Raw genomic sequence first — 15,794 nt, 5'->3', positions numbered from 1 at the left:
ACAGGAGCATGAAAAGTACAGCAGGTACAATGAAAAGTGCTGATAGCTAATCATCCTACCTGAGCCTGCGAATACTGTCCAGAGGCCAAGCTGATGGCTAAAATGGACGGAGTAAGAAAGTGTGTGCTGCAAGCCCAGGTGGGCTTTTAAAGACTACAAATTTAAAGACTAAATAACAAATCGTAAATGATCTGTTGTCATGTTTGTGAGAATAGGAAACCAGTGTTTTTCCAGCTATCCACCAGCTGTCACCTGCACAGAAGGGACACAACAAGATGATATTACATCTCCTTGAGCATCTACTGCAGGGGCTTGGAGAGCAGCTAGCAGCCCTACATGCTGGGGTGGAGTATGTCCTGTGTTTGCAGGGACTGCCCATGCGGTTCGAGAACCTGGCTATTGGCTTTTAGTTCAGTGTAGATCCCAAAATACCATTTAGAACATTGCACAGCTAAGGGATTTGCCAAGGGCCCAGTCAAGTTTCCAGTAGCACCCAGAATTGTCACCTCCATCTGATGCCAAGTACAACCCAGGGTAAGCAGCAGACAAGTAGCTTATAGGGTGCTCTGAATATTTTCAAGAGATATATAAGACTTTGGATATAATCAGCCTATCCTAACCAGAGAAAACAAAACCATGGGTTTGGTGTCCCTTATCAAGCCCACCTGTCTCCTGCCAAAAGCTCTGCACTGACTGGTTAGGTATGTTCCTGTGAGATGTTGCATAACAATTTTTTCCCTTTCTTTCCACAGAGCTCATGGCTCAGCTCTGGTCAGTGGTTGGGTCCCTTTTGGAGCCCTCTAGAACTGGCTATTTTCTAACACAGGGCAGCTTCTGGACTCTTCTCACAGAGTCTCCACCCATCCACCCCCAGCCCTCACTACCAAAACCTTGCCTTATAAGCCCAATGCATGTTTGCACTTCCCTCGTCATACTTAGTCATCAGCCTAGGAGCACAGAAACTTCATGTGAGCTATATGACTTGTTTGCTGAGTGCTCATCACTTCCTTGTGGGTTTTTGGGTGGAAAAAAAGCCTGTTCCAGGAAAAAGAAAAGTTTCCTTTAAAAGGGCTGCTTCTGTCCACCCTGTCTTTTGCAGAAATAACTAGATGAAACTTGTAATAGCCCTCTGGCTGCTGGCAGTTGTTAGCCAACAGTTGTTCCTATTTTGATATCACTGGGCCCTTCTGTTACGCTTCATATCTTTCTGTTCCCTTTTAACCGTTTTGTCTCAGTTACTCCATATGCAGGAGAGAATATGCGCTAGGATGTAGATATCAGTTGCTTCTTGATGACCAAAATCCTGGTCAAGATGTAGGTGTTGACCCACACCCAGTTCAGTATTTGAATTTCTGTGAATCATTTTCAGCATTTTTTTTTAACCTAAATGTGTGAGTGATGTAGGTATGTAGGTAAAATAGCTATTTTCTTTCATCTCAAACAAATGCTCAGCTGGAGGGGGAAAAAAAAGTATTTGCATTCACTTTACTGTCAGTGAGCTGAACCAACACGGAGATTGTGGCAACTTCCTCTGATTGTAGTAACTTCCTCTTCCCGTTACTTCTACTGTCCATTCTCACCCTTATTATATGCTTAAGTAGGGGGAAGGATCCCCTTGAGAGAAGTTTCCATCTCAGTGCTGTTGGTGATCCCTCTTCCTCGGCCTTTGAGCTGCACAGTTTGCACCAGCCTCTGGCCTTAGTGAGGAGCTGGGTGCTGTTTGCTGGGAGGAGCAGTGGGTCACGTTCTGATGTCCTCTGCTGCCTATGCAGCACAGTTGGAGTACCTCTATGTGCTGTCCTACTGTCAGGGTACCCCTGTGAAGGGACTGCCTGCAAGGCCTCTGCATTTCAATTCAGAGAGGTGGAGAGAGTGGTCACAAAGGGGCCACCAGCCCAGGGGCCATGTGCCTAGCCCACGCCTAGGTCCCTGACCTCAGGCTCAGGATGCCTGATTTGTCCTTTCCTTTCCTGGTCCCTGTGGGGAAGTGAGAGCTGTATGTGGAAGGGGGTAGAATTTGTGACAACAGCAGTTCCCAGGGCTCTGCATCCTCTGTCCTGTTCCTCCTTTTGCAGGCAGAGCTAGCAGGAAGATTCCAGCCTGGCGAGAGCAGGAGGAAGTGAAAGCATTATGTTCGATTATTTCCACTCATTTATTCAGCCCAGGGTTTTGGCTGTGTTTGGGATCACAGAGCCCTGACAAGTTTGCTGCCGTTTCCTCCTACAACTGCTCGGTTACTTTGCTTCCTGCAGGCATCCCAAACCTCATGGGTCCATTACACATGCTTCCAGGTAGCTGCAAAGCATTAGCCTTGTTCACCCCTCCCTTGAACCTGAGTAGATAAAATCAGGCTCAAGGCTAAGCTACCATGAGAGCACAGCGGGTGTTGCTGCCCCCAAATCAGAGCCAGTCAGACCTATGGGCTGTTGTCAGCCAACTTGGACATCTCTCCCTGCCTTAAGTCCAGGCAAGGGGCATGGAAACAAGCGTGCAGCCCAAAACAAGCACATTTGAAAGACTCATATGACGAGGGAGAGTAGAGACTTGTCTCAGAACAGAGATGGAGGAGTTATCTCCCCCCTGCCCATGAAGTGCCCCTGCACAATAGATACGAGGTTCTAAGGCAGGAGAGAGGAGACTCCAGGAGAACAAGTAAAGACCTCGGGAAAAAAAAAACAAAGAGAACTGAGAAAGGCCGACCACACAAAGTTGGATCAGTCTCCCAACTGCATCAAAACTAGTGCCACAAAAAAGGCGCGAAGGGTGTTAGTCATTGGAGACTCCTCTCTGAGAAGCACCGAGGCTCCCATTTTGCCATCTGGACAATCTCTCCAGAGCGGTTTGCTGCCTGGGGCCTGTATTTGTGGTATTACAAAGAGACTACTAAGTCTGGTGGGTTCCAAAGACTCCCACGTCCTACTTTTTCAAGTAGGATCAAATGAAGCTGTACCAAGGAAACTCTGAAATACCAAAAAGGAAAAATCCGTGTCCCTTGGAAATATGTTGAAGGGATCAGGAGAGCATGTAGTGTTCTCCTCTGTCCTCTCAGTTCGTGACAGGGACCCAGGAAGAAGAAGACAAAGGGGCCAAGTGAATTGGCTGCAAGGCTGGTACTGTGCCAAGGTTTTGGGTTCTACAGCCTTGGACAAGCTTTTGAGAGACTGGGTATGCTGATGCTGGATGGGGTGCAGCTGACCAGGTGAGACAAAAACTCACTGACAGCAGCCCTGCAGAGAAGGACTTGGGGGTTCTGGTAGACAAAAAGCTCGGCATGAGCCAGCAGTGCATGCTTGCATCCCATAAGGCCAATTGTGTCCTGGGCTGCATCAAAAGAGGCATGGTCAGCAGGTTGAGGGAGGTGATTGTCCTCCTCTGCTCTGCCCCTGTGAGGCCCTCCTTTGAGTCTTGCATCTAGGTCTGGGGCCCCCCACCATGTTGATCTGTTAGAGCAGGTCCAGAGGAGGGCCACAACGGAGCTGGAGCACCTCTCCTATGAAGAAAGGCTGAGAGAGCTGGGGCTGTTCAGCCTACAGAAGAGAAGGCTCTGGGGTGACCTTGTTGTGGCTTTTCAGTACTTAAAGGGCACTTATAAAAAAGATGGAGATTGACTCTGCTCAATCACGTAAGGGGGGATGGTTTTAAACTAAAAGAGGGGAGATTCATATTATCAGTTAGGAGGAAATCCTTCATTATAAGGGTGGTGAGGCACTGGAACAGGTTGCCCAGAGAGGTTGTGGATGCCCCATCCCTGCAGGTGTTCAAGGCCAGGTTGGATGAGGCCCTGAGCAACTGATCTGGTAGGTGGCATCCCTGTCTATGGCAGGGGGATTGGAACTAGGTGATCTTTGAGGTCCCTTCCAACCCAAGCCATCCTATGATTATATGATTCTCCCTATCCTCACTCCCTTTATCAAGCAGTTCTTCACATCCCTAAATAGAAGAGATGCTCCTGGCCTATTTCTTTCCTCTTTGGCTCTGACTCACTGTGGCCAAGGCCTGGCTTGTCATTGCTGGAATTCAGCAGCCTTGAGACTTGTTCATAAAGGCCTCTTTCAAGCAAGGTCCAGTGTATGATCCTACCATCTCCATGCTCGCTGTTTCCAAGTCCAGGGCTTGGACACCTCCATGACTCCTTGTGTTTTTCCAAATTTCCATGGATATTTGGACACCAGGTCCTCGAATGTCTTGTCACAGTTGCACCCTACACCTTGCAAACTAGCATCCCCCTTGATCATGTTTCCTTGTATCACTAACCTGCTCTGGGAATCAGGGGCAGGTGGACCTGCATCTCACAACAGTGTCAAAATGCAAAAATGCATCGATGAGCAGAGCTGCACTAGTGCTGGGTTTCCTGTGTGTTGTTTCTGCTTGGCTGTTAGTTTTTCATGTCTGTGGGATGAAACTTCAGGAAAGACCAAGGACAGCCTTTGGTATCTTCTCCAACTACAACCAGTTTGTTAACTTGGTAAACTATAGGCTGCTAAGCTTGGGAGCAGCTGTGTGGTATCAATAGTTAAAATACATACATGAACGTATTTTGTTAGCTTTACTAGAATTCTCACAGTTCTGTTTAAGCCACTGTATGTTTCTGTCCCATTTCATTTATTTTCCCCATGTTTTCTTATTTTTAAACATATTTGTATCCACCCCTGGATATGATAATGAGCTTAATGAAGTACATGCTAAACATATATGGCTATAACTTGATTCTCCATCCAAATTATGTTAAACATCACCCTGTGGGGGGAAGTTTAAGTTTAGAGTATAAAGGAAAATTGTTAGTGTTAGAAAAAACATCATTAGTGTTAGCATTAGTTAGATAAAGTGAGAAAAAAAATAGAAAAGTGGGTGGTGGGGGGAGAGAAGAGATTGGAGACCTAGAAGAGGCAGTTGTAGGGCTGTGCTTCTTCTCCTCCACCAAGACAAAAATGCCTTCTTGGTAAGCTCTGCACCTTCACTTTTTGGTGAGGAATACCCCAGACAGTATTTTGCTAGCACTGTTATTATATGTTAGTGCTATTGCAATGAGTATATTTGTCAACAGCAATTGTGAATGTGTTGTATCTTGTTGACTTATTAAATACTTTCAGTTTTGCAAAACAGTATCAGCAGAAGTCCTTGGCAGGGCTCTGAAACAGGCGATCATTTGACTACCTTTTTATGTGACACCCAAAGGGGGTGGTTTTGGGAGCTGGGCTAGTTTTGTCTGGTGAAGAGGAGGAGAAGGGTGATCTTATAGCAGCCCACAACTACTCAAAGGACAGTTTCACAGGCAATGGAGCCAACCTGTTCCCAAAAGTGGCAGACAAGACAGCAAGGGCCAATGGCCACACCTGCAACCTGGGGCATGTAAGGCTGAGCAATAGGAAAGTATCTCAACTGGGAGGGATGTGCAGCCCGGGGACAGGTCACTGGTGAGGTGGGGGGGGTCTCCCTCCCTGTAAGTTGTCAAGACATTGGCACAGCTGAGCTGCTCTGGTGCCAAGGATAGTCCAGCTCCAAGTGGCAGTTTGGCCTGAAATCCTTTGGATACCTCTGCTGCTGTGACATGCTTGAAGGCAGACTGTAATTGTCTTCTGTGGGGGAATCATAGTGCTCCAGCACTCTCTGTCCCTTAGATTGGTTTGTGCTCTTCTTAACAATGGGAAACACACACATTTCTATGAAGGAATTAAGAAATTCCTGTTCAGCAAATGGAGTCAAAGCGGAGCAGGACACCTTTTTGTGTCTCATCTATTTAAAAATACCTTTCTTCAAGCTTTATTTCTACATGCAGGCCCATCCTCCTGCTGTTCCTAGTCTGTAGCTTCAGTTTGATTCATGAGCCAAGTTGAAGGAAAGTTGTTAGAAAGTTGAGGCTCACCAGGAGCTGCAGATCTCAGAAATGATGTTTCCATCTCAGCAGCTTGTGTGACTGGGGTGTGGAGCCTGTGGCCATGGGGACTGTGCTCCACTGCTTTGGCAAAGGACAGCTTCATCTCTATGGGAGGCCCAGCTGGGTGCTGCTGCCTGTGCTGGACTCAGGAATGTGGCTGTTGGCTTGCCCAGGGCTGAGGCAGCCACACAGAGATTCCATCTGGACCTGCTGGTTCCCCTCTGCTCCTCTGCATGCTGAACACAGCCAGGGCATGATGCAGGAGAGATTTGTGACTGGGGCAAGTGGAATCTGAATGCCTGGAGTTGAGCAGGATGGAGGTGCCTGTGTGTTTCCAAGGGGTGAGGGCTGCCTGGACACAGCCCTTCACTAGCTCTGCCATGGTCTGTTCAGACCTGGCCTCTACCCCACAGCACTGTCACTCTGTCTGGGGTAGGGCAGGCTGGCACATGGGAGGTGTGCAATGAGGACAGCCCAGGCAGGACGGGCTGGAGCATTGGTCCAGCCAGGACAGCACCATGGCAGAGCCAAGGTCTGTGCCTTTGCCTGCCTTCAGCACCATCAGCATGGGCAGGGCAGGGCTAGGAGCCACCAGGCTGTGGGTGACAGGAATTGGGCTGTCCCAGCAGCTCATCAGTCTGTTTACATAGACTGGAGAGCTGCCAGCAGCAAGTATCTGGAGCAGGAACTTACCAGTGCTAGAAGCAGAAGTGAAAACAATGCAGAAGTGAAAGCAGAGCCCAGAGTTGTCTTAGTTCACTCCCTGCAGAGGACCCCGGAACACACAGCAGCACAGGCATGGAGCCCCTCTCCTTCCAGGAATACATCTGCTCCCTGGACCCCACCACCCTACCCCGCATCCTCAGGATATGCTCTGGTGTCTACTTCCAAGGTGAGTGCTGGGTGCCCACTGCCACAAAGGAGTGCCCCTAGGCTGTGCCACCTCCCCCTGGCCCTGAAAGATGAAACCTGGACCAGTGTAATTTCCTCAGATGATGGTCATGTTGGTGGTGAGATGCAGTCAGAAATTAGCAAATGTTTTTGCTGGATTTCTGGGGCTCCCAAAAAAGTGGGAATGCACAGTGGGATCCTGCCCACTGTGCCAACACCAATGTGCAAGATACCATCAGGACTTGTGAGATTTCTAGCACTAGGTCACACTGACTTTTAAAGAGCAGAAGCAGTGTTCTTTTTCCCTGAAGCTCAGCAGAGATGGATGCTTAGCTCTCCCAAAGAGCCTTTGCCATTGATAACATCTTAAATTTACTAAATGAGGAGAACTGCCACCATACATTGAAACAACAGCAGTTAACGTATTTAGCAGTTCCTGGTAGTTGTGGTGAGGAGGCTGGAGCGGAGCGGGATGTTTGTCATGAGTCCATCCCAGAAGGGGGAGAAGTTTTAGGCTGCAAAATGTTTGGTAGCAGCTCATTGAGTGCAGAAATTCAGGGTCAAAAGGGGTCATTGCTTGTGGTGGATGGTATCATGGCATGACAGCATAGTCTGAGGAGCTCCTGCTCCATGAAAGGCAGAGTGTCCCAGAACATACTTACCCTGTCCCTTCGCAGTGTAGTCAAGTACCGAATCTTTCCCACAGCTTTGAAATGGTGTTTGCATTTGGCATGCAATTATATTGTTCAGACTCCAGTCATTCCTGTTGTACTCTTCTGCACTGTTTATCTCCTGTGTTATGACACCTGCACTGCTACCAGCACTGGAAGCTTTTCAGGGCATGCATTGTACAAGCTTCTAGGTATTTCTGACTGCTTAGAAATAAGTGTCAGCACAACAAAGACCCCTTGGCCAGCTCTTCCAAGGCTCCCAGCTACATATTCCCTTGGCTGCTGGTAGATGGTGTTAGACCTTCACAGGCAGATGATTATGCACCAGGGGTTAGTCAGCATTGCACCCTGCAGATGTGTTATCTTGCAGAGATAACGTTTCTTAAACATTTTGAGTTGAATGTTTCTGGATTTCCTGTCATTACTTCTGGCTTTCTGTTTTGGGGACTGCAGGTGGGCGGGGAGGGTGTCTCCAAGATCTTAAACAAAACTTCTGCCGCTCTCAGCCCTTTCTCAGGCTCCTCCCTCAGCCAAACACTCTTCATGTCTTCCACATTCTTGTTAATATTTCATGTTGCAACAGCTGTGGCTTGATGCTACGATACCGCTGAGGAGTAACTCAGGTTCCTACATGGACCAGCCACAAGCCTCCTCATGCAGAGCCTGTGTCTCACTGCCACCCAAGGGAGCCAATCCTGCCGGGCATGTGGGGGTTTCACAAGGTCTCTGCACCATGGCACAAGGCATGGCTGTGCTGTGGGCAGTGCAGCCCCACTGTGTGCATCCTCCAGTTTCAGATCATGTCCTCGATACTGTCACAGTGTGGCTGGAGGAGGGGGACTGGTGCTTGCATACTGCAAGAGACTTTCTGATGCTTTCGAGTTTTCGTTCACCTCTTCCTCGTTATTTTGCCATAGTAATTTCCACATTGAGGTTCTCCCTCTCCCGAGGAAGAGGTCCCAGGGGCAGGCACTCTGCGGCTGTTCTCACCTTGCTGTTTCCCCTACACTCTGCAGAGCCATGCTCATTGCTGCAGCTGTGCCTGTAGCCATGTCCTCCTTGAGCACAGGGATGTCAGCCAGCCGACAGCAGTGTCTCCAGCCTTGGCTCCCTCTGGCGCAAGCCTGCCGACATGGCTGTGTATGTCAGTACATCATGCCGTGGTGTTTTGAGTTTGACCAGTACGTGGGGCTGTCAGAGGTGCCAGCTCAGTCCATTCAGGTGGCCCATTGAGCTCCCTCTCTGCCACCACTGAGCCTGCAGACCAGCTCTGTCCTGACCCATGCAGTTGCCAGCCCTCCTCCCTGTCCATACAGCCTCTCCATGGCCCCCTTCAGCATTCTGGGAACCCACAGCCCCACCACAGCCCTAGAGTCCTGTGACTTCACCAGGAACGTTGGTGCACAGCAGCTGTGCCCTGGAAGCATTTCCACACCATGCAAGCACTTCCTACATTTCTGCAAGAAGCTGATCCTTGCATAATCCCCAAAGCTGGTGCCACCTGCAGCGGGCAGCTCACACCACCCTCTACCCCAGCCACATCCATCCAGCTCCCTCCAGTTTCCCCTGCCCATGGGAAGAGTTAAAACCAAAGAGCTCCAAGTGTGCGCACGAGAAGCCTGAAGTGTCTGCTCATGCTCAACCCCAGTCAGGCCTCTTGAGTGCTCTCTTGGACAGCAGCATGACCCTGCAGTGTATCAGCCAGTCCTCCTGGTTTTGTGTCATCTGGAGGTGCTGAGGGTGCTCTCTGCTCCATCATCCAGATTGTTAATGAAGATGTTAAGCAAGACTAGACACAGTATTGACACCTGGGGTACACCACCAGTTACTGGCTTCCAAGTAGACTTTGTGCTACTGATCACCACCCTCTGGGCCCATAACCCAGTTTTCAGTCCAGCACAGCAGGCACTTATCTAACCCATGCTTCAGCTGCTTCTCTACGAGGATGTGATAGGAGACATGCCAAAATTTTTGGCACCAAAAACCTTACTGAAGTTAAGGTAAACACCACCCACTGCTCTCCCCTTGTCCACCAAGCCTAACGCCTCATTGTAGAAGGTGATCAGGTTGGTTAAGCACGATATAATCCCCTTTTGATAATCCGTGTGGGCTTTGGCTTTCCTAACCCCAACCCTGCCTTCTAGACCATATCGCTATATTCCTCTTTGGTCACCTTCCCCTGCTGCCACCTCTCGCAGGACTCCTGTGTATCTCTGACTTCAGTCAGGATCTTCTAGTGTTAGATGGAAGCACCAATCACCTGCAGATGTTCTGAGGAGACAGGAAGGGACAGCTTAGAGGAAATTCAAAGGTCTGAATCTAAAACCCATCTTTGTGTCATTCTGTGTGTTGTTAACAGACATTAACAATGGTTAAAAATGCTGGTAGAGGCAGATTCTTCCAGGAAATCCTGAGGGATGCTGGTTGCTCAGCCCTCTTCAGCTGTGCTGAGCTTCACCACACTTGGCACCAGAGTGTCCAGCTGCAGCCCCACTTGTGCAGGACAGCAGCAGTACCAGAGAATGTGGCCTTGTGTGATCCGGAGCAATCTCTGCCCACTGGTAATCAAAGCATGTGGGCTCAAAATCAATCAGCCAAGCAGAAATAAACCCATTTGTGAACAGATTGCAAGCAGCAGCTGATGGGCTTGGCAGCAATTGCTTCCTGCACCACTCCCAGAGTACAAGTGCCCATACTGATGGGTGACAGCTCCCTATCCCAATGCTCTGAGAGGAGGCAGGGGATAACAGAGTTGCTGGAGCCACTCCACAGCCACATGTGACCCAGCTGGGCTGTCTGGGACCATGTGGGACACCTGCACCCCACAGCCCAGTCTCAGCACAGTGACTGTCAATGACAACATGTCTCTCCTCTCCCTGCAGGGTCCGTGTATGAGATCTCAGGCAATGAGTGCTGCTTGTCAACTGGCGACCTGCTGAAAATCACAGCTGTCACACTGCAGAAGGTTGTCTGTGAGAATGTGCACACGGGGCAGACAACGGAGCTGCTGCCAACATTTAAGGGTGAGCAAGAACACCCTGCCCCAACCCACCACAACCGAGCCCCATGGCACCCCATAGGGCCCTCCTCACTGGGAGGCCCTTTGCACCTGTCAGGGTCTCATCCTTGCCCTCCCACAGGTCTTTTCCAGCCTGCCCTAGATCTGGTGCCATGCCCCACGCCACAGGGACCCTTGCCAGGGGTCATCAGGAAGAAGGGCCTGACACTGCACCAGGCACTGGAGTTGAGGGGCAGACAGACACAGCCACTGCGGTGCCCCACCATCGGCCCCCACGCCCTGCTCCTGAGCCCTGTCTATGAGGTGCAGGCCACCATGAACCGTGAGTCCTGCTGTGGGGCCAGGCAGGGGTGCTGGGGGGTGGAGAGTGGGGGGGGAGGGGGCTTACACAGGTTTGTTGATAGGGCCCTGACAGGGGCAGCATGGGTGGTTGCAGGCAGGGTGGGCACAAGGTGAGGTTCTCTACCGCATGGGAAGAAGCCGAGCACAAGATCAGAGTGGTTCTGCCCCTGCAGTGCGAAGGGATGAGGTGAAGATCCCCTCCACGTTGGAGGTGGATGTGGAGGATGTGACAGAGGAGTCGCAGGACGTCCACTTCTCGCGGCCGCTGCTGCTGAGTGAGGTGCTGGGGATGGAGGAGGTGCTGCCGACACAGGCCGAGATCCTGGAGGGGCCCCACAGTGCCACCATCTTTGAGAGCTCCTGGGTCACCCGCCTGCGGAAGGGACAGCGGCTGCAGATCCACAGCTGCTCCCACACCTGGAGGGTCCTGGCCTCTGCCCGCAGCGGCACCCGCCGTTTCCTTCTCTCCAGTGCCTACCAAGGCCGCTTCAGGCGGCGGCCCCGGCAGTTTGCAGGGGTGCAGGAGCTGGCAGCCAGCCTGCAGTCTGGCCAGCAGCTGCACGTGGTGGTAATGCAGGACTGTGAGGGCCGCGAGGACGACGTGCCCCCGCTCAGTGTGGGTGACCGGCTGGAGGCCCGGCAGCTGCTACTGGCTGGTGCCAGCACCCGGCTCCTGTGCCTCCGCCATAGTGAGGAGGATGGCGAGGAGGAGGAGGGCGAGGAGCTGCTGCTGCCCCTGGATCTGGGGGGCAGCTTTGTGGAGGAGGTGTGTGACAGCAAGAAGTACAGGCTGACGGAGCTGGTGGAGCTGCTGCCACTGCCATGCGATGTCCGAGTGGTGGCCACGGACCCAGCGCTGGAGAGGGATGTGCTGGGCTCCTTCCCTGCACTGCGGCTGGAGGCCCGCATCACCCAGCCCTTCCTGGTTAGCAGCTTCTGTGAGGAGCCAGATAAGGGCTTTGAGATCCCACCCCAGTGGCTGGACCTCTCCCTTGTCCTCACTGAGGAGCCTGTCTGCTCCCAGGCCCCCTCCACGCACTGCTCCCATGTGGAGGAGCTGACCGAGGCCTTCTACTACAAGCTGCTGGCGCAGCTGCCGGGTGGCTCAGCCTCACCACCCCCACGGCCCCCCAAGCCAAAGGTGGCCAGTAGGGATGTGCAGGTACAGCCACGCCCTGCCCCAGAGCAGGACAGGGCACACTCCAGGGGAAAGCGCTCCCAGGTCCCCAGACCCACCACCAGCTCCCAGACACGCCTGGCTCAACCACTGCCGCCGCCATTGGTCCTTCCCCAGAAGGTGAAGAGCCGTACTACCCACCGGAGCACCCCCAATGAGTACAGCCCACGTCCCCGTCTGCCGGCAGCTCCCCGGTCCCGCAAGGTTCCCAGTGACACAGGTGAGAGCATGGGGCCCCCAGTAGCAATAGCGGGTTGTATGCATGTATTACATGTATTTGTATTGTCGTGGGGCACTGCTGGCCATGAGGTACCTGGGGCTGTCCCCATGGGGACATGAGGCAGGGATGTTCTGCTGAGGAGACCGGCACCCAGCCATGTGTTAGCCCGAGACCAGCTAAGTTTCTGTGGGTGGCTGTCCCATCCTTTGTCTCACACATGGACCGTGGCATGAGGGAAAACAAGGTCTGGCCTCAAGGGCTATTGAGAAACAAACACTGTACATGAGCACTTGGCCTTGACCTGCTCTCAAATGCAGAATATTCCTGCCCCCAAATTGCAAGGGACCTGTGGCACTGGAAGCCAGTGTCTATAATGGCGAGAAGCCTTTTTCCTTGCAGGCACTTGGCCCCAGACTCACTGGGGCTACCTGGTGCAGGTACTCCTCCTGCACCACCACATCAGGGAGGAGGGGAGGGCAGGCAGGGGCATCTCCCTGTAGGGTTTCAGCCATGCTCCAGCTCCATTTATGTACATAGTCTGTGCTTCTCTCTTGCAGACATGGAGAGAAGCAGTGATGAACATGACTATGAAGTCATTGAAGAAGACATTCAAAAGACAATTAAAAAAATGCAGACTGTTTTTCCTTTTTAATCATCTGGTTTCTGGAAGCTGTCCAGCCTCTGAATATTCTTAGATCTTGTATTAAATTAAGGCTATTAAATAGCCTATTTAAATAAAGGCTAAATACAACCTTAAGGGTCCACAGCACAACTTCCACCTGCCTCGATGATGCAAATAATGTGCCCCCCTTTCCTTGAATGCATCCTGATCTGCATTAGCGGAGGAGTAGCCAGCAGGTCAAGGGAGGGGCTTGTCAAACCTCTGCTCTGCCCTTGTGAGGCCCTACTAGTGAAGACTCCAGTCCAGCATCCAGGTCGGGGGTCCCGACCATAAGAAGGATGTGGGGCTGTTAGAGTGGGTCCAGAGGACCATGAAGATGATCAAGGGGCTGGAGCCCCACTCCTAAGACGAAAGGCTGGGAGAGCTGGGGCTGTTCAGCCTACAGAAGGCTCTAGGGTCATCTCATTGCAGCTTTTCAGTACAGGGAATTATAGAGAGAATGGAGAACACGGTTTTGCTTGGACAGTGACAGGACAAGGAGGAATGGTTTTAAATTAAAAGAGGGGAGATTCAGCTTATGGGTTAGGGGGAAATTCTTCACTGTAAGGGTAGTAAGGCACTGGAACAGGTTGCCCGGAGAGGTTGTGGATGCCCTATCCCTAGAGGTGTTAAAGGCCAGGTTGGATGAGGCCCTGAGCAACTGATCTAGTGGGTAGCATCCCTGCTGATGGCAGGGGGATTGGAACTAGATGATCTTTACTGTCCCTTCCAACCTCAGCCCCATATGATTCTATGAATGCAAGTAGCCCATATGCCTGAGGAATGGCCACATATGCAGACTAAATCCTCCCTGCTCTGCTGTAGCTGGCTGTTTTGCTATGGATTGCATCCTCTACTGTCACTCATCTGACTCTCCAACTGCACCAGAGCAGCAAACAGTTGGGCAACCATCCTGGGAACAGAGCAGTCACCAAGATGTCATTGAGGTGCTGGCCAGGGCCCTAGAACATGTGTCTCACTCTGCTCCTATGCACTAATATCATCCACATACTTTCTGCATAATAGCTTGGCTGGATCCTAAGGATGTGCCATGCTCATAGCCATTTCAAACTGAAAAGTTTAGAACAAATTCTTCTCTTGCAGTTGTTTTGCTGGAATCTACCAAAGGCGCATGAACCAGCATCAGCAGCTTTCTATACATCCTACTACTGGACAAAGCATTGCCATCCCGCCTGACTGCTGCAGTGCCAGGCAGCACCAACACAGGGCAATTTCCAGACCTAGGTACTTCAGATTAGAAGCAGGTACAAATCAGAGCTGGAAAACAAACTTCTCAATTCCTTTACTAGTAAACTGTTGTAAAAAAAATATATATACATAAAAAAAATCTCAGTAAAGTGTAATTTTGGGTTGTTTTTCAGTTCATGTCATTCCTCACTTAGGGTCTAGAGAAGCTTTACCAAGTTGCAGACAGCATCTCCTCCGTTCTAACTTGGCTAAAGCCCTACATGGGATTTGAGCTGGTTTCCTTCTCTTTGTTCTCACCCTGTGATTTACAGTCAGTATCAGGGTCCTCTCCTCAAATCACAGCATTGTGACTAAGACACTGACTCTTGCTGTTGAGATCATTTCACTGAATACTCACCAAAGCAAGAACTCATCTCTCCTGCAAACAAGCACTATCACCATTTATAGCACCTAAATATTATGTACAAAGCTTCAACCAAGCAACCCACTGCAGTCATCCCAGAACACAATTTTTGCTTGCCCTGGAGGAAAAGAATAATTGTTGAACTATGGCTGAGGAGGATGAGGAGAGGAGCAGGAGCTTGGATTTCACCCTTAGCTCACTCATAGCTTTAAACATAGGCATTTTTCAAAGCAACAAACACTTCTGTCCCCAACAGATACAAACCCTACAACAAATTGTCCTGCCAGACAAAAGCAGATGTCCTTTGATGCTTTGAAGAAAAAGCCAACTGGGGCCTAGGTAAAGAATTCAACTCCCTCTACAGCTGAAGACATTTTAACACTCCACTCACAAGCATTTCATATAGTCCTACAGCTCTTTACTGCAGGCAATTCCACTCATCTTCACTTCCAAAAATAATAATTTTCTTCCTAATCTGCACACCACCTGCAAAATTGAAATTATAGTACTTCTGGCTTCTAGGTCTGCTAGTTTCTATAGCTGTCTCACTTGCTACACATCCATAGTATGATTTAGCCCCAAAAGTACACCACAGGCTACAGGTGTGACACCATCTGAACCTGCACAGGACACATTGATTTTGCTACAGCATTAACAGCAGTAGCAGATGCCAATGTGACAAATGGGCAGGAAGGGAAGAACTGCTCTTCCAAAGCCAGGTCACATCATCCCTCTCAGATAAAAAAAAAAAATCTGAACTGAGACCCATAGCTTGCAACTCCCATGGAAGCCAGCTGACAAGCAGGGAGCACGAGCCCTCAACTGCACACGAATTCTCCAAGAGGTCCCATACTATGGTGAAAGCAGCAAGCAGCTCTCAAAGGACAGGTCAACACAGTGCAGCAAACCAGACTCCCATCTGGTGGACAGCAAGCACATTTCAGTTTTATCAGCGTTCAGCTTGAAAGATCCCAGGTCCTGCTTTTCAGCAATGCTAAACACATTTGCCACAGAAACCTTGCATCCTCTTTGTGAGACCAACTATGTTCTTTATAGGTTCATTGTGAACAATGCTTCTGAATATTTATTAACTACTCAAACATTCCCATTGACAATTGCAAAACAATTCCCAGGAGGTAGAACAGATATTCTGAAGCAGCTGTCAACAGCATGCTGCCTCTCTGAGCAAAACAGGATTGTACAGAAAAAGGAGTTGCAAATTTGTTAACTCCACACCAATGCAGCACCACTATCTATACTGCTGCTTCCTAACTCAGTGTTTTTCTCTGTAATGTAATTTGTTAAACAAACAAATCCACTGCAACT

At 50.3% G+C, this 15,794-nt stretch overlaps 1 protein-coding gene across 2 annotated transcripts; it reads left to right on the top strand.

Moving 5' to 3' along the window:
* Positions 1–6,547: 6,547 nt before the first annotated feature.
* On the top strand, positions 6,548–14,155 carry THEMIS2 (thymocyte selection associated family member 2). 2 transcript variants are annotated; one of them, XM_068657765.1, is made up of 5 exons: positions 6,548–6,767; positions 10,320–10,460; positions 10,578–10,778; positions 10,972–12,195; positions 13,961–14,155. In XM_068657765.1, exons 1-5 carry the CDS (start codon positions 6,674–6,676, stop codon positions 13,990–13,992), a joined length of 1,692 nt encoding a protein of 563 aa, XP_068513866.1. In that variant the 5' UTR covers positions 6,548–6,673; the 3' UTR covers positions 13,993–14,155. The 2 variants fall into 2 exon arrangements, with proteins under 2 accessions (XP_068513866.1, XP_068513865.1); XM_068657764.1 differs by lacking the exon at positions 13,961–14,155 and adding an exon at positions 12,753–12,961.
* Positions 14,156–15,794: the final 1,639 nt, after the last annotated feature.

The sequence above is a fragment of the Anas acuta genome, chromosome 21 (assembly GCF_963932015.1).
Source record: "Anas acuta chromosome 21, bAnaAcu1.1, whole genome shotgun sequence".
Taxonomy (NCBI): domain Eukaryota; kingdom Metazoa; phylum Chordata; class Aves; order Anseriformes; family Anatidae; genus Anas; species Anas acuta.
This window is presented reverse-complemented; position numbering and strand designations above follow the sequence as displayed.